This window comes from Polypterus senegalus, chromosome 10, assembly GCF_016835505.1.
Source record: "Polypterus senegalus isolate Bchr_013 chromosome 10, ASM1683550v1, whole genome shotgun sequence".
NCBI lineage: Eukaryota > Metazoa > Chordata > Cladistia > Polypteriformes > Polypteridae > Polypterus > Polypterus senegalus.
Genome location: NC_053163.1, coordinates 97,919,539 through 97,947,056, shown reverse-complemented (window position 1 = coordinate 97,947,056; position 27,518 = coordinate 97,919,539). Strand labels below are relative to the sequence as shown.

Genomic DNA, 27,518 nt, shown 5'->3' with positions numbered 1-27,518 from the left:
AAGAAAATATGCTGTAGAAAATAACTACCACATATAGTAGTGTGCAGACAATCACAGTATCATTTTTGACAGCTCTGGCATTAAGAATAGCAATCAGACAATCAGGGTGTCCACAGAAGTAATAATGTATAACAAGTGGATGGAAAATGGTGTGATAGCCTGCTGGTCAGTGCTTTGATGCTACCACACTGTTGAAGTGTTGAAACAGCAACTATTTTTGCCTAGATATATTTGCAGCATGTGAAGAGATGTTTATTTTTTTGTTTATTTTTTCTTTTTGCATTTATGACGAAATATAAAAGGTACTTAAGTAAATGCTAAGTAAATGCAATGACTAAAGCTTATCAAGAAGATTTAAGTTATTGGGCACAGTAAAGTATAAGAATAACTTGTTAACTTGGTTCAGAAGAGGACAAAAATAGGTCCAAGAAGTGTAGTGAGTGCTCTGTGAGTTGCACCCATGAGAGCAAACTGGTCATAGAAATGAATAAGGAGGAGGCACAACATACTCCAATTTACATTGCAGAAGACGCTTTTGAAAGTGAAAACAATTGTGAATTCTTTAAATTTACAATCACTGATGACCTAAAGCTGGCACAACACATCTTAGCTATTGTCAAGATGGCTCATCACTTTTACTTCATTAAGATTTTAAGGAAAGCCCAGATGCCTCAAACTATGTTAACAAAGTTCAGCAAAGTCCTTGGTTAAATGGTTGCATATCATCTTCTTATGCCAACTGCCTCGCTCATGACTACACAGCATTGAAGAGGATAATGAAGTTGGTACAGTATTTTACTGGCATACAACTGCCTTCTGTTTATGAAATATGTTATGTGAGCATTTTGAGAAGTTTAATCATTATGGACTATACTCTTAACATTATAAAAATTTGTACATACGATCTTGCTGGCCCTTGGTTGAACCTTCAGTTCTTTTTTGATTATTAAATACATTTTAATTTAGTCCAAGTTAATTAGGAGGAGACTGAGGAACACTGAATGAGGTGCAGTATAGGACTCAATGTGTACATAACTTGCTCATATTTAATTGCACATGAAGAACAGATTTAGCCGACACACAGCTAATTCTTGTAGTGCCTATAATTGCATGTTCTGCAACTGATACTCCATTAAGATTCGCTTCACTGTAGTAACATGTTTATCATTTGTTGTCAAATGCTGGTCAGCTCTTGTGTCATCTTCAAGACAAGTCCTGCCACTAGGAATTGGCCAGCACATTTTTGACCATGGCACACTTCAAAGTACATGATGACTAGGTGAGAATTAATCTCTACAGGCAGTTGCTCAAACACTTTACACATTTTTCTTAAAAAGAAGCTAACCTTTGGTCACTTTCAAAATCAGCACTGCAGATTTTTTTCAGGTTAAGAGTCAACACATTTTCATCAACCCCCATATTTTAATGTTATGGTGAGTCTCTCTGGAAATATACTTTATTTAAGGAACGTTCGTCCTAAATTGTCCCTAGTGTGTGCTTGGTGTGTGTATGCCCTGTGGTGGGCTGCTGCCCTGCCCGGGATTTGTTCCTGCCTTGCGCCCTGTGTTGGCTGGGATTGGCTCCAGCAGTCCCCCATGACCCTACGTTAGGATATAGCGGGTTGGATAATGGATGGATGGATGTTCGTCCTTGTTCTCCTTACCATTAAAATAGGCTTTGACTAAACACAATAAATAAATGAATAAGCAAAAAAGCAAATGTATAGATCAATGGTTTCTCTTGAGTTATACAATTGTTGATTGTTTCATTAAATGCTATTATTTCTCTTAAAAACATTCTGAGTGATTAATACTGTACAAAATTAGTATCAGCAAAGCATAAGTGAGAGAAAAAAGGACAAGATAAGAAAACTTTTCAATCATATGCAAAGAACTTGTCAGAGAGCCATTTATCTACTGTACTATATTGTGCATTTTACATTGCATTGTATTCTCCTCTTAATGGTTTATTCTGTTTGGTTACAGAGAAATCATTGGATAGTATTAACCTGAATGCGGCAACTTTAATTATGCTTTAATTATGTCAGCTAGCACAGAGACATCTAAAAGCAAACAATGGGATCATTTATAGGTGTCAGATGCAAATGAGCAGTTTGTCTATACCCAAAGTCCTTGATAGAGAAGCAATCAAAGGCCAACATTAATATTTTCTGGGCTTTGTTTCTTTGCTTTTGATAATATGGGCGATTCTGTCTTTCATATCTTTCAGAAAATTAATCAGCATTTCATCGAAATGCATAGCAAGTAATAAAAATCTTAAGTCAAAGAGGCCTAGCAACCATGTCAAGGTTAAATGCCAGCAAGGAAAACAAGCAACAAGGCAAGGTTTCAAGTACCAGTTTGGCACAAGTTAATTAAACACAAATAAGAACGGCTGCCAACAAATAAAACCCTTTCTTGGAATAGAAACACCCCACCTCCCTCCACCCCATGCAACTCCCACACTTGGATCTGACAATAAGCTCCACAAATAGAAACAAAAACTATTTTTTTTTTCTTTTTTTCTTTTTTTGTGCCTCAAGAAAGGGAATCTAAAAGGTCATTCCTCATCGAGTTTTCCCTTTTTAGTATTTTGTGTTTCTAAGGAATCGGAGGAGCAGGTGTAAGTTGTTGGATGTTGGTGCTTATTTTAATTTTTTATTTGATGGGGTTAGTCACATTGCATACTTAGTGCTGTGTTAGTCCAAAAAAGGAATTACTGATAGCACATTAATATTTTCCAACACTAATGCTGGTAAATGTACAAAGTATTCTTTAAAAAGTGTTGCATAGACATTGATAAGTCATGGCTGTTTTCAAAGAACACCCCACCTACTTTTAAAATGCATTCAGAATGACAATGTGTCATGTCCCGGCAAGCTCACTGCTTCATACATATGAATATTTGTTCCATTAACTTTTGAAATGCTTTTAAATAGACTACCTTTCATTTTGACATTGTCCTCTGTGAATATTAGAACATTACAGATACTGAAGAAGTTGGCTACCTGTTTAAGTGTAACTGTCTCATTGAATTTTTACCCCTGTAAGAACTAATGCTGGAGGTTTGCCATTATGCCACTAAAACAGTACCTAGTTGTAATGAGGACTTGGCTGAATATTAAAGAAATGTCTAAATTAAGATGATAAGCAAGAACGCTAAAGGAGGCATTACTGATAAAGTGATTATGTGAATTATTCACAAATTAATATAGTGGCTCTTGATGTTAAGATTTGTTATGAACTTTGACTTTTTTAAATACTTTTTCTTTCCTCAGGACCTGTTAAACACACCACACACTGCTTTTCTTATTATTTTTACTTGCCTACAAACTTTGTCATTATTAACTCATAATCCCAAGTCACAATGGACAGTGCATTCGGCCCAAAATGCACTGAATTCTGTAATTTCTGAAAGCTAAAACCATAAACACTGAAACAAATCCACATCTGCTTCCCTGTTAAAGCAGGTGTGATTTTTAAATAGGCAGCCATATGGCTTGGGCACAGCAGCATGCAGCTGGGTCTTTAGAGATCATATCTGGCTTCAGGTGGCCCACCATGTTAAGTAGGAAAAAGTAAACTGTAAGGTTATGACCTTTTTTGTTTGTAATAATATATAATATAGGTCCAATACAATGACTGTTTTTTTTTTATTATTTTTAACAAAGTGAAAAATATAGTATTGCCACAGATACTGGTGGGAATGGTTTTAGGGCTCTGCTAGATAATAAGTAAGTGACCACAATATTGAAATAGCCTCAATGAAGGCACTTCAAGGCTTATTCGGGTTGCAGGTACTGAGCAGGACTACTATAAATGGATGGTTGCCAGAAAAACACAAATACATAAATTCTGCCTGGTTGAGACGGGTTCTGGATTATAGTGGAAAGTTGAAAGACAATAATTCTATTGATGGTTATCTTGAAGAACATCATTAACAAAATTTGAAATCACAAGCACTTTTACAGAGGAAGCAAAATTAGAGTATATTATTACATATGCAAACTAATTAGTACAACAAAACAAAAACAGGTAATATGAATAAAACATATATTCAGTGCAGACTGGTACTAGAAGGAAGTAGGAAATATACCTGAAAAAGTTACCATTAAAAAAGAGCTTTATAGAAAAAGGAGATTTACATTTAACAATTACAAAATTGAAAAGAAGCATTCCATATGTACAAAGTGAGGAAACAGATTTTGATAGAGCTGTGAGCAATATGGCAGTGTCAAATTGTTATGGTGTATAAAACTGACGAGTGAAACTTGCAAATGAAGGAACAGCAATAGGGAAAAGATAACAGGTGGAACTTCAGCTGGTAGACAGTAGAATTCATGGTTCCATCTATCACAGCAAGCCTTCCAGGTCCTGAAGCAGCAAAACAACCCCAGACCATCACACTACCACCACCATATTTTACTGTTGGTATGATGTTCTTTTTCTGAAATGCTGTGTTCCTTTTACGCCAGATGTAACGGGACATTTGCCTTCCAAAAAGTTCAACTTTTGTCTCATCAGTCCACAAGGTATTTTCCCAAAAGTCTTGGCAATCATTGAGATGTTTCTTAGCAAAATTGAGACGAGCCCTAATGTTCTTTTTGCTAAACAGTGGTTTGCGTCTTGGAAATCTGCCATGCAGGCCGTTTTTGCCCAGTCTCTTTCTTATGGTGGAGTCGTGAACACTGACCTTAATTGAGGCAAGTGAGGCCTGCAGTTCTTTAGACGTTGTCCTGGGGTCTTTTGTGACCTCTCGGATGAGTCGTCTCTGCGCTCTTGGGGTAATTTTGGTCGGCTGGCCATTCCTGGGAAGGTTCACCACTGTTCCATGTTTTTGCCATTTGTGGATAATGGCTCTCACTGTGGTTCGCTGGAGTCCCAAAGCTTTAGAAATGGCTTTATAACCTTTACCAGACTGATAGATCTCAATTACTTCTGTTCTCATTTGTTCCTGAATTTCTTTGGATCTTGGCATGATGTCTAGCTTTTGAGGTGCTTTTGGTCTACTTCTCTGTGTCAGGCAGCTCCTATTTAAGTGATTTCTTGATTGAAACAGGTGTGGTAGTAATCAGGCCTGGGGTGGCTACAGAAATTGAACTCAGGTGTGATACACCACAGTTAGGTTATTTTTAACAAGGGGCAATTACTTTTTCACACAGGGCCATGTAGGTTTGGATTTTTTTTCTCCCTAAAAAATAAAAACCATCATTTAAAAACTGCATTTTGTGTTTACTTGTGTTATATTTGACTAATGGTTAAATGTGTTTGATGATCAGAAACATTTTGTGTGACAAACATGCAAAAGAATAAGAAATCAGGAAGGGGGCAAATAGTTTTTCACACCACGGTAGGTAAAGAAACAGGCAGTTATTTCTGTTTTAGCTCTTGACAACTTTGTTTTCGATCTTTAACTCTGAGCTTGATTTTCATCACTTTGGGGTATTTGATGCAAGATTTGTGTGTTTAAAAATTCTTTCCTGTTTTTGAAACTGCTTTTCTTCTTGACTTTTTATTCAAACTGTCATTTCTTCTTCATCTTTGTATTCTTATTTCCCACAAAATAAAGAGCTTCTCATATTACTTTGGACATGCATCACCTGACAAAGGTTAGGGTAAGAAAACAGGGAACAAATATTGACAACCAAAAGCAAGGGAATCAGGTAAAATGACAAAAGCAAGGATAAACATAACGAAAAACTAAGCAAAACTGAAATTCTAAATATTTCCTAATACAGTAGTTAAAGCTTTTGTCAAACAGATAGTGTCCACACTTGTATACAGAATATATTCATCTATCCTTTGCCAAAATTTCACAGTCAAAGGAGCCAATCCTGGCAGCATATGGCATGAGTCAGGGTATTGTTAATTGCAGGGATCTTCTTTGCACACAAGCGCTTACACAGAGCCAACTTAAAGTCAACATTTTACCTAGCATGCATATACTTGGGATTCAGGAAGAATGGAGAAACCAAATAAAAAAATAATGCAGGCACAGGAAGATTGTGCGTATTCCCCACAGGGATTTGATCTGTGGGGCTATGAGAGCAGCAATGGTAATGACTCAGCCATTGTGCCATGTTGTATAATACTCTTTCCCTTATATTAACTCTCAATATTGTGCTTTTGTAAATTTGACCTCCTTTTTATTTCTATCAAGATATACATTGTACTTGTGACAAAGGCCTTCTTCATGATTTTGTTTGTTTTTTTGTTTTTTTTTTTGTATGATGCTTCATTATTTTATTCTTTCTCTGATCTGATTATTAGCTACAGTATTTATTTAGGACAAGCAATTCACAGTAAGAGAATAGAGATGTTTAATCTTTGTCCTTTCTGTGTGTATCTCTTTACCAGCTCATCTCTTCTCCTTCATAAAGACATCACTTGATTATAACACTTGACTCTTAATTTGATGTTTTATGCTTTTTACAGTAGCTATTTAATTTTAATTATAACATACTTTCCTCCACTCTGTCTAGGCAGTGCTACTACTACAACTTATCTGAACTTTGTTGTGTAGTACACTCAGTTCAATATACCAAAATTATACTTTCTGAGGCATTTTGCACTAAGCAATAATTCATATGTGACCTCTTAAACAGTTCGTGTTTGTTAGGACACTAAAAGAATTTAAGGTATCTTGGTGTCTACCAATAGCTTGTTAACCTCCTGCTTCCATTCTTCAACATGGTCTTGAGTAGTTATATATGTATATCTGCCTATTTGTCTTACTATAAATTAATTCCCCTCTGATGGAACAGTGGCACATCATTTTTGCCTTTTTTTTAATTGTGTAGAATTTTTGTATAATGATAATGTGAATTTTTTTTAAAACTAATGGAGAATTATACTAAAAAAGTATTGTACCTAGCAGTTATCAGACCTGGGTTTCTTTAGCTTTAGGACACACATGTTTATGTTGTTTTATAAAATGAATGTGATGTTTTTCTGGTTATTTTAACCAAATGCATCAGCTGCTATTTTCTTCCTTTTAGAGGCTTTTAAAGAGTTAGGTGCAACCAAACTGAAAACACATACAATATATGGAGAAACAAATGGAACATAAAAATAAATGTAAAATATTGTAGTTAAACTGATGCAAGCTTTGTGGGAAGGAAGAATTCACTGGCTGAGCAGCATATCATGTTAATGCAAAAATATTTCAAAGCTTAGTGATGGATTTGTAGAGGCAAGCAACAAACTTATGCAGGGCACAGCAAGGTGCAGAGTCTGTAAGTCACATTAAAGTCAATATTGACAGAGGCGTTTGTTCCTTTTCACTCACTCACAACAAAGACTTAGAGGATGGGTGCCATTATGTGGAATTTGGGATTGAACAAAGACCAGCTCCTTGAATGCCTGACACTGTGGGACTTTACTGCTGCCTATATAGGCATCTGTGAGTGAAGTTGTCAGAGCTGTAAATGGAGAATGGCTTTGTCCATGTGATTTAAATAATGTATTGTGCAGAGAAAGAAAGAATACTGGTATGGAGGCTCTCGACAACTAATGGGGAGAAAAGAAAAGTAGTAAAAAAAAGCAACAACTAACATCCTTATTGGCAAAAAAACAGGCACCCATTGCAAACAATCTATCCTGACATGCACTGTATGGAAAAGGAAATAATCATGTGAAATAGGTGAAGAGGACTGAAAGAAAAAGATTTCTCTTACTCAATGATATATGAAAAGAAACAGGAAAATAAATCAACAAAAACAAAAATATTTGCCAATTATTTATGATGAGATGATTCAGCTAGAATGTATTTGCTGTGCATTTGAAGGACTTCCAAATTTATGCAACTTCTTAATTATAATTTTGTGTAACTTCCACAATTCATTTTGTACAGCTTATTTCTTTTTTCTTTTTAAAAGGATGACTGATGTTGCATCCTAATAAACCAAGAAACATTGTGCATGTATTACAGTTACAAGCAATCCTTGGTGAGAGTCTTATTCGGAATACTCTCAGTTTCTCTTTGGATGTGTGCTTGACATTTTGTTGTTGTTTTTTAATATCATCATGGGAAGCTGTCACAATGGCTCAGGTAAATGTATGCATATTTTGTGTTTTTTTGGGGGGGTCACGGAGCTAGTGTCTGGCATACAGTATGCATGGTAATCAAATGGTTAGTGTCTAGACCAGATAGGAAAGACTCCCAGTTAGTATGTTAATATTAAATGTCAGTGTAACCACAGTTGGGATACCTCTCTTAAAACCTAAACACTATTAGAGAACCTGGACTTCAAAATGTTCAAATTAACTCATAGTAGACTTTAAGAAATACACACACCTTGATCTGAAATCCATACACATATCTGTGTCTTAGGATTCATATTCTTCAGCATCACTTGATGGCTGAATGATTTAGATATCACAATGAGCAACAACAACATTTATTTATATAGCACATTTTCATACAATAAAATGTAGCTCAAAGTGCTTTACATAATGAAGAATAGAAAAATAAAAAACACAGTAAGAAAATAAAATAAGTCAACATTAATTAACATAGAATAAGAGTAAGGTCCGATGGCCAGGGTGGACAGAAAAAAAAAAAACTCCAGACGGCTGGAGAAAAAATAAAATCTGTAGGATTCCAAACCATGAGACCGCCCAGTCCCCTCTGGGCATTCTACCTAACATAAATGAAACAGTCCTCTTTGTATTTAGGGTTCTCACGGAAGGATGTGATGATGATGATGGTCACGTAGACTTCTGGCTTTTAGTCCATCAATAGATTGTTTGCAATGGGTGCATGTTTTCTTGCCAATAAAGATGTTAGTTATTGCTTTTTTTTGCTACTTTTCTTTTCTCCCTATTAATTGTTGAGACCCTCCATACCAGAATTCTTTCTTAATAATAATAATAATAATAATACAAATACAAAAATACAAAACTATAATCAGGAAGTTGCATAAATTTGGAAGTCCTTCAAATGCACAGTAAATACACTCTAGCTGAATGATCTCATCATAAATAATTGGCAAATATTTTTGTTTTTGTTGATTTAATCACTCAGTGGTTGCCACTGCCTCTATTAAACTTTATAAGAGGGATGACTGGTTATACTGCAGTGAATTTCAACAAGCGAATCACTCCTGCTAAATCACGTGTGTGGCTCTACCTAACCGCTTTAATTTGGCATCTTAAAACTGATGCAAAAGTTCTTCTGAATCCCCATGAATCAGCTGACAATCTACACAAAAAGAGATTGATTACAGGATTTTGGGCTCTGTGGATGAACCAGCTCTGAATACTGAGCTGTAACATTATATGTAAGCCTGTGCTTGAGATCTGCACTTGGCTTGACAGTAATATCCAAGTCAATGCTAAAAAACTGCAGAGTTACATACATTTTATTGATTGATATATTGAATCGTTCTTTTTGTACTGTTGCTCTGGAATTTATGTTTTACATCCCAATGTATGTATTATTTATCCAGAATTTAAAAAGAGAGAGACAGATGGGGGCAAGAGGTGAAATAATAGAGTGATTTGTGCAAACCTTGGTTGAAAATTGGACCATTCATCACAAGTTAAGAAGTCCCAGAGTTTCCTCATCTGTTTATTTTGAACTTTATTTCCTCCTTTTTATTCATCTCTTGGGAGGAATGGTTCCAATTGAAAAGATGCCAGTTCAAATCCCGTAAATGCCAGAAATGACTCTGCTCCGTTGGGCCCTTGAGCAAGGCCCTTAACCTGCAATTGCTTTGTCCTGTGTATGGCATTAATCTGCAAGCAGGTCTTCCAACTTACAGAGAAAAAAAACTTGGGGGTTGGTGGCAGGGCTGGCACTCCAGTCACCATGAAAGAACTCACACAGTTGTAGTGTGGTGCTGAGGAGTCAACCATTGCACTCAGGTCCCAAAAAAGGTGGTTTATTGTAAGGTGAGTGCGGCAATGTGCTATCAGCACATGCTTCCTATTTTCTCTCTATCTGTCACTATGTTTTCTATATTGTCTAATAAAAGTTGGAGTTATTCTGTAGGACGCTATGAAAATGTACTCTGGTTCACACTAGGTATCAATAACAACACAGGTACGGAAAATAAAAAAGAATATATAAATGAGCTTTTTTATGAACTCCATGTGCAGTAGCATAATAAATTGTATCATTTCTTTATATTTATATCTGGATGAGGCTTCTTTCATCTAAAGATCTATTTTTTATTGAACCTTATTTGACTTTTTTATGGATGATGGACTGATTATGAATGATGGTTAGCTGGAACATTTCACGGATGAAAACTGAAAATAATGGAAAGATAATGGTAATGTGTTCCCCTGACCAAAACAGGGCTGCCATTCTCCCCAGATGCCCCAGTCTGAATCTATTCGTGGGAATTGTATTTCTGACAAGCAGCACTGACTGGGACCTCTGAAGCTGCTAGAAGGAGCTCTGGAGAGGCAGCTTTATTATGGTGCAGAGGCTTTATCTGACAGAAGAGTGCGTCTAGGCTATGCTGCTGGTGTACTGGTAGTACTCATAGAGTGGACTTTTAAAGAGGCTTGTGTGCTCCAGCCAGAAGTCATTGCTGTCTGGAGCGTAGCGTTGGCAAGAATTCACCTGGCTTATGAATTAGGTGGTGAAGAAACCAATTTATAAGCAGCAAAATAGATCAATCCTATATTTTGTTTCTAGTGGAAACCTGTTTCTGACTAGTTGTGCTCTGGGGTCCGGGATGTGTGAGACCACACGGACGGGTTACAAAAGTGCACTGAAAACAATAATTTGCCTTAGGTCCAGTGTGTTTGGCCTGAATTTGCCATAACTTGTAACCTTGATGGGCTTAAAATAAAATGTACCTGCATTGCACCCACTGAACTGGTATGTATGGTCCAAAGCCTTGGTATCTGTCACATTATTTGACAGTTCATGTCTTTGAGGACAGGATTCACACTTTTTATGTAACATACCCATATATACAGAAAAATATGTTACCCTCACAGGCAAATGCATTTAATTCTGTGATTTTTTGTTTAAAACACATACATGTGTATTTACTTGTAATTTAAGAAGGGAAAGAAATTCATCTAGAGTAATCTTCGGATGAGTCACACTGTCACTAATCAAAAAAAGCATAAAAGGCAAAAAATGAAAAACATACTCTAACTTAGAGTGGGCTCAAGAATTATTGGCACCTTTGATAAAGATAAAAAGCAACATAAAAAAGCACAGATAATGAGCTATATATTATATTCAGAAAATGCTAAATCTATTCACTTTCATCCTAATACAGTTGTTTCAAAACATATATTTTTAAAATGAGTAATATTCAATTTCAGAAATAAGAATCTTGGATCCTTGTCTAGAAGTTGATAAAACATGTAATGGCAATGTCTTTTTCTGAAAGTGTAGAAGAAACATCAGAAGAGACTTTGATCTACAGGTATTACCCCTTGCAGAATTTTTCCACAAAGTTGATGTCTTTATGCCTATAGATATGATTTACCCTTTTCAGTTGAGGTCAGGTTTTCAATTAGTCCAGAAACTAAGATAACATTGCAAAATGTCTATGTTGCTTTCATGTGACCATTTTTTGTTAATTCTGATATGAGTTTAATGTTACTGTTAGGATGGAAGTTCTGTTTGTGACCATATCACAGCTATCTTGTAGTAGTAGTGATATTTTGGGCCAGAATATCTTAATACTTATGCATGATGCCACTGTTTGTAACAACGCCCATTTGGACTATTGCCAAAAAATGGAACCTTACTATCTACAGTCCTATCTCACATTTTATGACTGAATGTAGAGTTCTTTTCTTTAAATTTATCAGTTATTGATATATTTAATGATGGTGCCCCTTTCCTGTAGAATTCTAGTTTCATCTCATTTGACCATAACAGTTAGCCACAATAAAAGTCCTAATAAAGTCAAGCTACAGATTTTCTTCAGCATCTTTTTTGATGGAAGGGTAAAACATGTAGTTGTATCTGAACTTTGGTAAATCTGTGGATTTGAACTTCTTCGGTAAGTGCCAAAGTCAGCTAAATCCACCAATAAATGGGGATACGAATATAGTTAGTGTATGGGTTCCACTAAAAGCAACAACCAGAGGGGTTTGTTTCTTCTGTGGCAACATTCACCCTTGTTTCTTTTCCTTCTAGTGCCTAGGTGAATGAGTCAGGTTTTAGAAAATGCATATTCTAATTTTAGGAAGAATCAAGTTTTTTAAGTACCTGGAAGAAATCCCTCTCTAAAGAGAAAAAAAATTGAGGGTGGCATTGTCGTAATGTTCCTGCCTGAGACAAGAGAACTCTCTGTGCATAGTTTACACATTCATCTTGTTTCTGTGTGGATTTTTCTCAAGATAGTACAGGTGTCTACACAGTCATGGACTGGCCTAGTATGAGTGAACTTGAGTGTGTGCATAACTGTGACCAGTGATAGGCTTATCAGAATTTAGCAGATTTAGGCTACATACTTCTACAGCTTAGAATTAGATTTTGTGTGTCTGAAAAATGATGGATGGGTGAATCTATTTTGAAACCTGCTAGCCCCCTGCAAAACCGCCTCATAGAATAAAAATGCAGTAACTAAAAATGAAAATAACCAAAAAGAGAGACTATAACTACTAATTTGCTTCTAAGCTCTAATTCTAACCTAAATGTAGACAGGCATGATTACCCTTAATAGGAACCTATTGACAAAAGTCAGCAAGAATTCTGTAAGTGGCTGATTAATTTTTTTACCACCAGAAATTTATATGTTGTAATTCTCTAACTTTGTCCTGGTAATTCTTGCTTTTGTTTGGACTGTTTCCTTATATACACCTGCTGCTTTTGATCACTTTCTTTGAGCAGTCATATTAATGCATTTTATAAACAGTAAGTAATACACTAGACGGATTTGATATATTTCTTTAGATGTGTTTCAATACTTTAATCCATTGCTTGGTAATAAACACACAGGTGGATTTAACTCTGAAGCAGTTGCTTTTGTTTAGCATAAGTTATCATTTGCACATGTGTCTGCTTTTCTTACTTTGGATACAGACACTAAATTAATTATAAAAAAGCTTTAAAAGTTTTGACATTAAAATATAATTTTTTATTATATGACAGCAGAAAGAAAGCAAAATAAAGAGGTATGTTTAAAAGCAAGAATGAGTCACTGACTATGAATTTGGTTAGAATTACACTCTACAGGCACAGATTCAGTCCATCCATTTTCTGAACCTGCTTGATACAGTTATATGCTGGATGAAGCCAGAGGCTAACTTGGCAGAACTAGGGCAGAAATCAATGCCAGTCCCTCCCAGGACACCCCCACACACATACTAGTTCAGTTAAGAATTGCAAGCATATGTATAGAAAGTCAAAACTACTAGTAATTTGAATATTTCATGACTCCATATTAATAAACAGATAAATCTAAGATGTGTGTAATAAATGCACAAGGTAAGACAGTTATTGTGGTGCCTGAAAATGATGATGTGTTGCATTTTGATTACTACATACAAGGAAGAATTCCATTATACTTTGTACACATGATACTAATGACCCTATAAACCTGTTTCTTTGGGAGGTAGGAAGAGGAAGAGTACCTATGGAAAAACTGATGATGGTATTAGAGAACATAACATCGTCCAGCTCAATAAAATGCAGTTCAGGGTGATGATGGTAAGGAGCCTTTCCATGAGGAAGTGGGTGCAAATTAGAAAACACCTAGACAAACTCACACATGGTCAACTTGAAATCACCAGTTGACCTAACCAGTACATCTTTGTGATATAAGGGGAAGAGTATATGAATAATTAACAAATGAAGACTGTTCCTTGTAAAGAACTACAGGACCAATTTCAGCACCACTATTCTTGCCTCAAATTAATTCAACTCTCTTAAATCTACAACACAAATCCACAAACAAAAGATTATACAAACATTCATCTGTCCATTTCCCAAACTACAGGGAGCAAGGGTTGTGGGGATGCTGGAGGCTATCCCAGCAAGCATTGAGTGCAAGGCTGGAACAAACACTGCACATGTAGCTAGTCTAGTCATAAACATCACAAAAACAATCAAGGCATTAAAAAAATTTAAAAAAAACACAAAAATGAAACACATACAAAAAATAGTAAGGCTTACAAAAACAAATCTGTGCACAAATGGATGAACATGCAAACAATGAGGAAGCAAGCATAATCAGAAAGGAGAACAAAGCAAATCGAGGACAATTACACATGAGAGAACAAATTTAAGAAGAAGACACATCATTTACAAGAGTTTTTTAATGCATAAATGTATAAATCATCACCTGTACTCTTGCAATCATAAGAGTTTTAGCAGTGGACACAAGTCAGTGATACTAATAAAGCCATCAATGTTGTTTTTTTGTGTGTTTTCTTGCTTATAATTATATTCTATTACCAGGACTGCAACAACAAATCCTGGATGAGAGAGACTCTTCCAGATGGCCATCCTGGGCCTACTCAGAAACATTAATTTCCCTGCTAGCAAATTGCAGGCCTAAGATGAAACCAGTGAGAAGACAGTCAGAAGAGGCCATTCCACAAAGAAGTGATTCCCAAGCTGAGATCTGAAATAGAGTTAATGCACAGTTAGGACCAGCAACATTAGATACTGTACCAGAATTGTTTTGCATTTTTCTGTACACTCAAGGAAACAAATTCTATAAATAAAAGAGGCACATCCTTTTTATTTTTATGATTCTTTATTGGTTCATGGAATAGGTGTATCAACAATGGATTTGGTACCTGTTGAAACAGGTGCAAGATATCAGCAGCACCAACAACAATAAATACACAAGAGTCTCAAACTTTTCTATTCCAATTCAAAGTTGGGAGTGTCAGTACAATACAAGAATCAAACTTACTCAGGACCCACTCAAGCACATTAACATTTACATGGGGCAAATTTAATAAAACCAGTCAAGTATGTCTTTGTAAATATAGCAGGACAATCAGACATCCAGGAGCAAAGCCATGCGGACACAATGAGAATGTGCAGACTTCATAAAGTGAACAACCAGGTAGGGGGATTAAAACTCATGATTATAAATCCATTAGGCAGTAGGACAACATCTACATCACCATACTACGCAAAATGAAATGGTAATGATAAATAAAAATACAACATATATACCTACAGTAATGTAGGTGTTTCATAACAGTACTTTGCAAAATGATTACAGTCATACCTGCTGAGGAATAGTTTATTTACCTGTGCTTCTGAAATAAATATAATGGGTCTAAAATTATTTGTTTAATACATATGTCTAGTTGCAGTAATATGGCATTCGTTTTTGCTATTCTAACCACTTCTATTATTATTTAATTAGGATGTATACATATGATGTTTTCAAACCTGCTTTACCTAATGCAGGGGCTTAGAGAGGGTGGCAGAGACCATACCAGTGTCACTGGGTGCAAGAACCACCGCAGGTTGAAAGAACATTGCAGGGCTATACACACACACCCACATAAGGGTGGGTAAATTGAGAACCACCAATTATCCCGAAAACCATTTCTTGGGGTGTGAGAGAAAACAGAGAAAAGCAGTACACACATGGATAGAACATGTGACTCCGCACATATGACAGTTGGGAGCAGGGTTCAAACTTAAGATGCAAGACCTCTTAGGATAGAACCACTAAGCACAATGACACTGTGCCACTTAGAAACGCATTGATTTTATATTTTCATTGAGAAGAAGGCGAGTAACTTATCTATCTTTTTTCATCTTAATTTACAAAAGAGTTTGTTTCATTATTGACAAACAAACATGTCGGCGTGACACCTATTTTCTATAGATTCATTAGTTAACTGAAAGGAAAAAGGGAAAGTGAGATATAACATTAGTATGTCCTAATCTCTCTGAAGACATTAAAAGCAAAATATAAAATAAGACATACTAAAAAACAAAGAGTATACTGGGAGACTGGAGAAAATCTTCTTAGTCATGTTGTGCAAAAGGACAGCCTGACATTTTATAAGAACTGACTGGATGACATACTGGGACAGGAAACAAATGAGTATGGTTGCTTCTTTTCTCCTGTTTGAGTGTGCTGTTTCTTAAAATAGTGCCATTGTTTATAAATATGCAGAATTAGGATGAATACAGACTGGTGAAGCCCCAGATTGCAAATATTACTGGCAGAAAGAAGCAGAAAATCCTATACGGGAACATAACTAATCAATACGATCAGTCAAATTGGCAAGTGTAATCTTTTCTGAAATTGATCTAGGAGTGTAAAACATTTATGAGTATTTAAAATGATGTTATAGGATTACAAAAAGACTTCCATAGGTTTGGGCTAATGTTACATCTTTTGAATGTAACACTTCTGTTCATAGGTTATATATCCAAAGAGGAATTGTAGAACACTGGCTATGGGATTTGGATCTTCCCCCATAAGGATGCTGGTTTAAATTCCTGTATACAGCTCACTGTGTGAACCTGAACACATCAACTAACCTTCCATTGTACCAACAATTAAACTAATTGTTCTATTCTTATAATTTTCCTAAGATACATGTATCAGTCAAATATAACAACAAAAATGTAAATGTTGGAAATATGGCATGTTCAGTTGTAATCTAGTAGACTGTTATTGCCATATCCAATGTTCACTTACTGTGTGACCCTGAGCAAGTCACTTCACTTGAATGTGTTCTGTTATATAAAAGATGAATGTAAACATCTTTACTAAAACTACATTTTGTACTTTTAAATTACCTTGGAATTGTATTTGCTATAGAAAGGTGTTGTATAAAATAATGGTTGATACATAAATTGATAATAATTAGATTCACACATTAAATTCAAACTATGCAAAGAGTAACAATGCTTACATTACAAATAAAATTAGTTTAAAAAAAACCTAATACAAATTTGAACCACCATGTTGAATGTGATGTTTTTTGGTTTTAATGGCTACACTATTGTTGTTCTACGAGGGACTTTCAAAAAGTTTCTGCACTTTTTTAAACTGTATTTATTAAGAATTTCAAAAACTAATTACATCACTTTTTCTACAAAGCTACCTTCATTTGTGGTGCAATTTCTCTGCATCGTACCAACTTTTTAATTCCCAATTACTACTCTTCCTGACTTCACTGTTTCCAATGAAATTATAAAAGTGCAGAAACATTTTGAATGTACCTCATATTATCTTAAAGGGTGGGAATTATTATATGAGGGCTGTTTTACTAAAAGTTTCTAGTGTTATTCTTTTACATGTTCCATTAATATACTTTACTTCAAATTCTGCTGCAAAGCTCACCATATCTTTAACATTAAAGTTATGCATACTGATCAAAAATACCCAGGGGCTGAACTGGGATTTAGACATTTGAACCTTCTGGCTATAAAATGTTTTTCTTCAACACCTGAACCATAAAGCTTCAGAAAAGGTTGAGGAGATTATGTGTTATGTATTATATTTAATTAATTTGATATTAATTCATGTGGCATAATGTTCACTGTATATTTGTACTTCTGCAAGGAGAAATGTGATTAATACACGTTTTGTTGGTTTTCAATCAACAATTATGCTAGAATTTCAATTTCTCACAAGAACACCAAATGGGAAAGTATCAGTCCATAGTTATAAAGGAACACTGTTTATAAACAGGAATCTCCCATCAAACAGATAGCTTCAAAGCTGAATGCCTGCATACCTGTAATCTAATTTAGTGCCGCAAAGCCTGGAGTCTAATCTTACAACTTTAAGTGAAGGATAAGAACCAATCTTGGACAGAGTGCCCATCCTGCAGTTTCCATAACTTCATATTGTAATTAAAATAGAACAGTATTTTAGTTTTATGACAGAGATGCTATACACATACTTCAACTATACTCAAGAAAACTAATATATATTAAAATATTTTAATATAATGGCATGAATGCTGCAATTAAACACACAAGACAGTACAGTACAAAATAGCACTGATTTTAAAATGTTTATTAAATAGATAAGATTAGCTTAGCATAAATATTCTCATTAGGAAAGAACTTTACCTGTAAACCTTATTGCTTGCAAAAATGACACTCAGTTACTCTTGTTAAATAGATTAAAACTAACAATTTGCATTTTCCATGAATATCACTGCCTGCAATAACTAATCACTACAGGAATTTCTGAATGCCAAGAGAGGATTAATGATGTAATTTTAATGTAACCTCGCTCCTTTATAAATGTAAGGCTGGCTTTTCTTTCTTTCTTTCTTTCTTTCTTTCTTTTTTACCTACAACACAATAATAGTTTAATTTAAAATATACATAAGATAATGTTTGGGGAACATTATTTGTTACTATAAGAAAACAAAGTTATTTCTTGATACAGATCAATATCTATCTACCCCTAAGCAATCTTCCAGTATTGAAATACTTCTCAAAGAAATAAATTTAACTCAGGAAATGCCACTGAAGTTACTCTCCTCAGTTTTCCAAAATATGATCTTCTCCAGTTGACAAGCTGCTCCATTCTTTATAGGCAGCTGAGACTGTGCCTTCTGTAGTGAAGGCACAAGTTCCCTGATAAAGAAGACCTTATCCAGGTCTTTCTTAGGTTTCTTCAGTCTTTACCTTGAAACAGAAAAAAGACCATGGACACAGTATTAAAAAAAAAAAAACTTAAATTATATTGGGGCTGCCAAGGACTTAATCATGACCATAAAAGTGAAAACTGGAGTCACTAGAAATTCTCACACCATCTGGGTATAGCAGTGGTTAATTTCACCTTAGATTGACAGAAAGATAGATAGGCATACTTTTTCATATTAATGCACCATTTCCATCCATCCATCCATTTTCTAACCAGCTGAATCCGAATACAGGGTCACGGGGGTCTGCTGGAGCCAATCCCATCCAACACAGGGCACAAGGCAGGAACCAATCCTGGGCAGTGTGCCAACCCACCGCAGGACACACACAAACACACCCACCACACACTAGGGCCAGTTTAGAATCGCCAATCCACCTAACCTGCATGTCTTTGGATTGTGTGAAGAAACCGGAGAGCCCGGAGGAAACCCAAGCAGACACGGGAAAAACATGCAAACTCCAGGCACGGAGGACCCGGGAAGCGAACCCGGGTCTCCTAACTGCGAGGCAGCAGCGCCAACCATGTATTATTATACTTTTTTACTTCAGGAGCAGTCTTGACAAATACTGTTCTGGCACGAGACAATGACACTTACTCATTAATTTATAGAAAACAAATAGCCTTAAATATAGTATGCCTTTGGAGCGACGCGACAACCACGCTGCACAGGGAAAACCTTGAAAGCTTTGCACAGACAATAGTAAGCTGGTAATACAGCTGTAATAATTTTAATTCGAGTAGCTTTAATAAAAGCAGTTGACGGAATTAATTTTTAGTTTAATAACAACTAGAATGCCATGATTATCTGTTGCATTAACCTTACAGGTTAGAACGTAGTCCGCCTCGTATTGCGTCTCTTATTTGCATGTAATCTATGCTCCAAATAGACCTCGCAGAAAGATGCCTGCAACTGGCTAACCGACATTCAATAAAATCCTTTCAAGATTTTCCAGATTGGAACAAAACATATTGCTACTAAGGGAAGGAGGCTGGAAGAGTACGCGGGTAAGACTTGTTTTTATTCTGACACATGGGTAGATTCCCTAGCGTAAAAGGTATAATAAGCATTGGAAATCGACATAAATAAGCGCGACCGTAACTTTGGTTTAAATGATGACAATAACGAAGCTGTCACGTTTTCGTAATACGCGCTAGCACAATGGTACATAATTTGTGACTCGCGACTAAACAGAAAAAAACTCCCATAATAGCTAGAAGTGCATTTTAGTCCTAAACATTTTAATTTATTTGTGTCTGTACATCAACAATGAAAAACATTTCCAAACGCAGAAACAAATGGGTTATCTACTTAGTGTATTCGGATCAGTCGCGTCAAAACTTGAATCACTAACTTGCAATGGTAATATCACATTCACAAATAATATCTAACCATCAGTTTTCCGAATCCTCTTTATTTAACGGAGTGGCAGATTGCTTAAATGTATCTGGGCAGCACTGAGCGCAATGCAGAACGGGACCTCCTCGTGTAACCTTTAATTACAATTAAATGACCATTGCATATTTATTATGACATTATATCGGAATTTCTACGATAAATTAGCTATGCCGGATAAAAACGGAATGCAAAAAAGGGCATGTCTAGTTTTTACTTATTCATACACTGGACCCTTTACACGGTTCACGAAGGTTAAAGTGTACACTATACATACAGATGTATGTATTTGCTATTTTTCTGAGTCTTTAACGATGGCAACTTTCTGTTCATATGTTTGTTTAGCTTCGACAAAAAAAATTATAGCTCTTCACCTTATAGTGAAGCTTAGCGTATATAACTTCACTTATGCATTGTTTCAATCATACAATACATCAATGTACAATAATATCTCCTTTAGGTTAAGACTGCTGTGAAATATGTCACTTCAAGTTAACCGGATGTGTCGATTCAAACAACAGGACAATATTTCGAATGCATCTGATCCCGAGGCTGCTCTTTTTTCATCTAACGATAGAAGATGCAATGCACTGAAAAGTCGTTGATGAAAAACATACTTGTAATATAATACGACGCAACCCAGTACCGCAGTATTTTATCATATGAGTTCAGCCTTTTTGACAGTAGACCAGAAGATTTCCCCGGAGAGACTACAAATATAAAAACGAATACTTTATTAAAAGAATGATTTTATACTGAGGACATGTATATGTTTTAGCTGTGATGTGTTTATTAAAAATAAATACATAATTTGTATAATTTGAAAATCAACAAGCTTTAAGCACTGACCTGAGTTCTCGGTTCGGCTCGTGTGCTACAGTCAAGTTCATGTTACTGAGATGTAAGCGTTATTAATGCTGAGCCCAGAAGAGGGTGCAGTTTTCTTGAAACTTCACAGTGCTCGGATAAAAACACTGCAGCACTACACGTTCAGTAGCTTACTTCAGGATGTGGTGAAAAGCAGATGTGCTCTATTCTGAGCAGCGAGACGACTCTGTATCTGTCGCAGTAACTTCCATGATTTCCATGATCTTATGGGCGCAGCATAAATAAACCTATCCAATTCTTACCGATGCTCACTTTGAGCCGCAGATACAGTATTCAAAATCTAAGGTTTTTATTAAATCACTTTAATACTCAAAAATACTCATGCACACACGTATAAAATTAACGTGTCGACACATTAAGAATGGAACCATTAAAGTTTGTCGCATGTGAAAGTTGTGCTGTATTACCAAAAATGACTGAAAAAAATTGTTTAATTTTAACAACAGCCGCACAAAAACATGCTGCCGAAATATATTCGAAAATACATCTAAATCTTTTGTTTAGACAATGTATATAGGCTACTTATATAACTGGTAAAGTGAAGTTAAATAACTTCCACGTTTACAATATGTCTGTTCAAGCAGTAGTTTAGAATTAAAGCGATTATTCGACATTAATACGGCGTGAGCTACATCACACTCTGTGTATCAAAGCGTAAGCCAAAGCAAACATTACACATGAAATAAACCCGACAGTGATCAATCCGTTCTCATTTGAATTAGTTTTTCAGACATAACTATATACAGTATATACTATATATATAGTTCATAATAATTTATAAAGAAAGCCAAGTATTTGATTTGCCACTATCATCTATCTATCTATCTATCTATCTATCTATCTATCTATCTATCTATCTATCTATCTATCTATCTATCTATCTATCTGTCTTCGTTTCTGTCTTTATATAATGACTACTAAATGCACAAACTTACATCAATATATGCCGTCGCGCCATATATACATTATACTGTATGTGGTAAAAGAAATACCTACTATATCTACCTGGCCATTAGAATGCAACAACTGCGTTCAATCAAAAGCTGAGTACCCTTCAGTCAGAGCGGAGAGCCAACAGAGCCTTCCGGAATGATCGCACTCACCGCCTATTCCCGAGCCACAAGAAGTGAGACTGATCAAATGGAATGCGCACTCCACGGAAGGAGCGATGCAGAAAACACCGTCGGTGAGGCTCGGTGAAAAGCGATGCGGGAATGTGTTCGTTGAAAGCACACCTCTGTGCTACCCAACAAATGCCACCTCATTGTTTTTTGTTTTTTTCCATAACGTCTCTTAATTTTCCATAAAACGAAGCGGAGTTGTTCAATGCCTTTCTAACCCCGCGCACCTGCACACACAGGTAGGAAGGTGGAAGCGCAGGGTTTGCATCACGCTTACCGCCCCCGTCGCATTACAGCCGAATCCTATTTGACACTGTTGATGATTTCTTTATTTGGGTAGCGTTTCTTGATTTCGCAGGATGATGGGGGTGGACTGGGATGGGGGTGTGGATGAGCCTTTGAATGGGGGTGTTGTGTACGTCGCGCGTGTGCGTGTACAGAGTGGGGGGATATACAGTAGCATAGGTACTTTTCCGCATCTGACTTCGCTGAATTATTCATTTTCCGCGTCAGCTCAGCCCCCGATCTCCCTTTTCTGAATATCAGAGCACGTCGTTGGAGATTTTTTTTCCAGGATGAACAGTGGAGCAAAGCTCAGATCGCGGACTGACAATCCTTCGAATTGTGGAGCCCCACAAAACCAGTTTGCCGAGCGCTCTGACACTTCCGGCGGTAAGTCGAGTAAGGATATACAATGACTGCGTTTTTTTACTGTAAGTGGCATTGCTGTCGTCGTGCGGTTGCGCTGCCGCTCGCTTTCACAGCGCGATCCCCCCTGCCTGTTGGCTGTCTCTTCGTTTCCTTCTCTCTAGCGCTCATTGCTGGAAAGCTTAACTCTCGTACTGGGTCGCCCCCTCCAACTGCTTGTGGCACGTCGCTATTTATTGCTGCTTATTTACTTTGGGATGACAACCTCCTGTAAGATAAGGTCCTGTCAGAAAAGTCTTTTTTATCATCCGTTTGCTGGACTGCATTCAGTTAAACCTGGAGCTCAGATGAAACTGTTCCGGGAGCCGAGGGGTCTGAAATTGTGGGAGCTTTGCGTGGAATGAAAAAAAGCCAGCCGTTGTGGCTTTGGCAGCTGGTGAGATTCTTCTTCTGTTACAATTACAAGCATGTTTATTTGTTTGATTTTTTTATTAATAATTATCTATTATTTAAAAGGGGTAAAATCGAACGTACACCAGTTTGCTAAGCTTTGTTTTTTTGAAAATGCTTTCGCAAGCCCAAAAGTGCCTTGTGCAGACAGTCAGTGCACCGTTGTGATTGAAGAATTAGCGGATTGCTGTCATGTGCTATTTTTCAACTCCATGGTTTATATGCTTATTTATTACTGAGAGAACTAAATACACGCGTAACGCTACGAATTAGTAATATAAAAAAGCGAGCAAAAAAGAATATTCAAAGTCGCACCGATGTTTTTTAATGGCATTTTGTTTCATAAGCACAATGTATTTATGCATGTATTAATGTCTCAGTTTTTCATTCATCAATGGTGGGATGTTAAACTGATGCGCTGAAAAGCATCGTAGGGAGCAACAGTGAATAAACTGCTTCTGCAGATTCATTTGCAGGCGAGGGAGACACAGACTCCATTATTCTGTGGGAACGTGGTGTCACATTAATAGGAGCGGAAACATTCGGGTTTTCCTTTTCCTTTTTTTAATGCTCAGATCAAACAGTCAACATTTTTTATTTGCTTTATTGAATTACTTTAGTTTTAAGTGGAAGCAAGTTAAAGTATACACAGTAAGAATGTTATAAATGTGTGATGGTTTCAGATGATCTTTTTTGATACGCATTAATTAGATTATACAAATGCAGTCGTTATTAGGCGTTTAGGGCATGGTGTGCAAGTCTATGATAACGTCGAGTGTTATATCTGTGTTTTTCCTTCTTTCTTTCTGCAAGGTTGTTAAGCGACATAAGGGAGGATTTAAGAAGATGCTGCTCTTGGTTTTGTTGGCTTGTTCCGTACCCAGTGCATTCCCCGACCCGGATTCTGGCCTCACGGCAGAGACCTGCAGTGCTTGTTCTTGCATGTCCGTTGAAAATGTCCTTTATGTGAACTGTGAAAACGTAGCTGTGTACAGACCCACTCAGCTTAAACCCCCACCCTCTAACTTTTATCACCTTAATTTCCAAAACAACTTGCTTATGATCCTTTACTCCAATTCTTTTTTGAACTTCTCGCATGCTGTGTCCCTGCAGCTGGGGAACAACAAATTACAAAACATTGAGGGAGGGGCTTTTTATGGACTCAGTGCATTAAAACAGCTGCACTTAAACAACAATGAATTAAAGGTGCTCAGAGCTGACACTTTCTTGGGCATTGAAAACTTGGAATACCTCCAGGCTGACTACAATTTAATCAAGACTATTGAACGGGGCGCCTTCAATAAGTTGCATAAACTGAAAGTGCTTATTCTTAATGACAATCTGATTTCTTTCCTCCCTGATAACATATTCCGGTTTGCTTCTTTGACCCATTTGGATATTAGAGGCAACAGGATTCAGAAGTTACCCTACATTGGGGTGTTGGAACATATCGGACGGATTGTTGAATTACAGCTAGAGGATAACCCTTGGAATTGCACTTGTGATTTGTTACCCCTGAAAGCTTGGCTGGAGAATATGCCCTATAACATTTACATAGGAGAAGCAATCTGTGAGACTCCTAGTGATTTGTATGGCAGACTTCTAAAGGAGACCAATAAACAAGAACTATGTCCCATGGGAACTGGGAGTGACTTTGATGTACGCATGCCGCCCCCTCAGCTGGAAAATGGACCAGTTACGTCAAATGTTGCACCCACTACAGTTCAACACTCTGTAACCAAAGCACCCAAAACAACCAACCCTTCAAAAATATCAGGAATCATTGCCCGAGAGGGTCCACCCAGCAGTAGAAATGTTAGTCAAATCGTACCTTATCAAACCAAAATCCCACCACTGACACCCTGTCCACTTCCTTGTACCTGCAAAGCCCATCCTTCGGATTTTGGCATCAGTGTGAGTTGTCAAGAGAGGAATATTGAAAAGCTGTCTGATCTCATGCCTAAGCCCCAAAATGCCAAGAAGCTATACTTAAGTGTCAACCAGATTAAAGAAATCACCCCTTCCAGTTTCCTTGGGTTTGAAGGCCTAGATCTGCTACATCTGGGTAGCAATCAAATAGTGGTTGTTCAAAAGGGAGTATTTGCAAATCTAACCAATCTGAGGAGGCTTTATCTGAATGGCAATCACATAGAAAGGCTGTATCCTGAAATGTTCATTGGGCTCACCAATCTCCAATATTTGTACTTGGAATACAATGAAATTAAAGAGGTTTTAGCAGGGACATTTGACTCCATGCCAAACCTCCAGCTTTTGTATCTGAACAGTAATATGCTGAGAAGTCTCCCAGCTTACATATTTGCCGGTGTTTCCTTGTCCAAGCTGAATCTGAAGAACAATCACTTCATGTATTTGCCTGTAAGTGGCGTTCTAGACCAGCTGAGGTCCTTGACACAAATCGACCTGGAAGACAACCCATGGGATTGTACGTGTGATTTAGTAGCTTTAAAGCTATGGCTTGAAAAGCTGAATGAGGGCATTGCTTCCAAAGACATAAAATGTGCATCTCCAGTTCAGTTTGCAAACATAGAATTAAGGCAACTGAAAAATGAAATCTTGTGCCCGAAACTGCTAATTAAGCCTCCTTTCATTCTGACCAGTCCCACTCCTACCATTACATCAACTTCGTCCTCTGGATTAGGTAAGGCACCTCCTGGTGGACCTGTGCCCCTGTCTATCATGATTCTCAGCATTTTAGTCGTGCTCATTTTAACAGTGTTTGTGGCATTTTGTTTGCTGATCTTTGTGCTGAGGCGTAACAAAAAGCCTGCTGGGAGGCATGAAGGTTTAGGCAACCAGGAATGCAATTCAATGCAACTTCAGCTTAGAAAGCATGACCACAAGTCTAATCGAAAAGATGAATTGGGCGGAGAGACCTTTATACCACAAACCATCGAAAACATGAATAAAAGCCACACCTGTGGGTTAAGAGATTCTGAATCAGGCTTAAAATTTGCAGACTCTCAGAGGCAAAAAATAATTCTTAGGAGTAGCACTGACAAAGACAAAGATTCACTGCATGGGATGGACTCCAGAAAGCGGCTAAGTACTATTGATGAAATGGAAGAATTCCTTCCAGGAAGGGATTCCAACCTTTATATTCAAAATTTTTTTGAAAATAAAAAGGATTTTAACAGTATAGGGGTTAGCGGTTTTGAAATCCGCTATCCGGATAAACAGCAGGACAAGAAAATGAAAAAATCTTTGATAGGTGGCAACCACAGCAAGATTGTGGTGGAGCAAAGGAAAGGCGAGTATTTTGAATTAAAAGCAAAACTCCAAGGCTCTCCAGACTACCTGCAAGTGTTAGAGGAACAGACAGCTTTGAATAAAATGTAGTTTATTCAGTTCTTCGATAAATAATTTTTTATTGACGAAAGTGCCTTTGTTGATTTTAAACTTCCAGAAAGCTATAAAATGGACAGGTATCCCAGGGGCAACTGAAAATGCAGCCACATTATCTAGTATGGTGGCTGTTTACAAATACAATACACATTTTTTGTTTGTTGTAAAATGAATATTATATATATACAGTATATATATATATATATATATATATATATATATATATATATATATATATATATATATATATATATATATATATAAATTCTGAAACATCCTTAAAGTACTGTGTAGTGCATTGCTGCTATTAAATTATGTTTAATTTGAATATTTTATAATGAAAAATAATTTGGCACCTTAGGTCAACCCTTCTACACTGGTGGCACTTAACCTTTTGTTCATAGGATGTGTTCTAATTGGAAAAACCAAAAATATATACATTTATGTTTGACCTGGAACAAAGTGTGACACGTGGGATGACCTCTGCAGATTGTATGTTTTGAAAAACAGCTATAATCTATGAGAGGTCTTGTACCTTGTGTATTCATTGACAACGGGGCATGCTGAAAACTGACCACTAGTAGGGTTGTTTCATTTAAATATACCACTTGATATACTGTATATGTAATTCAGACTCTGTTAATATGATGTAATATTGACAGAGAGTTCTCTTTTGGGCTCAACCAATAGTAAGAGGATCTTAAGCCTGAGAAATATAGACCTGCTTACCATGTAAGCATTCATGAATTTATTTTGTAAGTTAATTTTATTTGTATTTGTGGAAGACTTTGTAAAAAATGAAGAGATCAATGCCAGAAATTATTATCATTATTCTTGTTGGCTTATTTTGAGGAGAAAGTGATCCCCATATTTTGTTTATGTATTTTTCAATGTATGAAATAGTCAGATGATACTCTGATGTTCTGGAAAAACAAGATAATATTCAAAACATGGATGCTGGGGTTTTGGCATTTTCACAACTGCATTGCACGAGCTGGAGACTTGACAGTGTATCAAGTCACTACAATTTGGATTATCCATTTATCTTCAAACTAATTTGTAACATTTCTTATTAACA

The 27,518-nt window shown here is 36.5% G+C and overlaps 1 protein-coding gene and 1 long non-coding RNA gene across 7 annotated transcripts; one reads left to right on the top strand and one right to left on the bottom strand.

The window, feature by feature from the left end:
- Positions 1 to 14,222: 14,222 nt before the first annotated feature.
- LOC120537364 lies at positions 14,223 to 21,951 on the bottom strand. 2 transcript variants are annotated; one of them, XR_005635306.1, is made up of 2 exons: positions 21,864 to 21,951; positions 14,223 to 14,548 (listed from the first exon to the last, which is right to left on the bottom strand). It is a non-coding gene; the product is annotated as an uncharacterized LOC120537364 (long non-coding RNA). The 2 variants fall into 2 exon arrangements; XR_005635307.1 differs by having other exon boundaries at positions 21,855 to 21,937.
- Positions 19,502 to 26,586, top strand: slitrk4 (SLIT and NTRK-like family, member 4). 5 transcript variants are annotated; one of them, XM_039766260.1, is made up of 2 exons: positions 19,502 to 19,582; positions 23,891 to 26,585. In XM_039766260.1, the coding sequence occupies exon 2, from the start codon at positions 23,924 to 23,926 to the stop codon at positions 26,432 to 26,434; it is 2,511 nt and encodes an 836-aa protein (XP_039622194.1). In that variant the 5' UTR covers positions 19,502 to 19,582; positions 23,891 to 23,923; the 3' UTR covers positions 26,435 to 26,585. The 5 variants fall into 5 exon arrangements, with proteins under 5 accessions (XP_039622194.1, XP_039622191.1, XP_039622193.1 ...); XM_039766257.1 differs by lacking the exon at positions 19,502 to 19,582 and adding an exon at positions 21,985 to 22,044 and having other exon boundaries at positions 23,891 to 26,586; XM_039766259.1 differs by lacking the exon at positions 19,502 to 19,582 and adding an exon at positions 22,133 to 22,218.
- Positions 26,587 to 27,518: the final 932 nt, after the last annotated feature.

What these genes read in the sequence shown, in the direction of transcription:
- slitrk4 (XM_039766256.1), top strand. Translation starts at nt 23,028, where the DNA reads ATGAAAAAAAGCCAGCCGTTGTGGCTTTGGCAGCTG. An exon ending in CGTTGTGGCTTTGGCAGCTG is followed by an intron (nt 23,064 to 23,890) that starts GTGAGATTCTTC and finishes TCTTTCTGCAAG; the next exon opens with GTTGTTAAGCGACATAAGGG.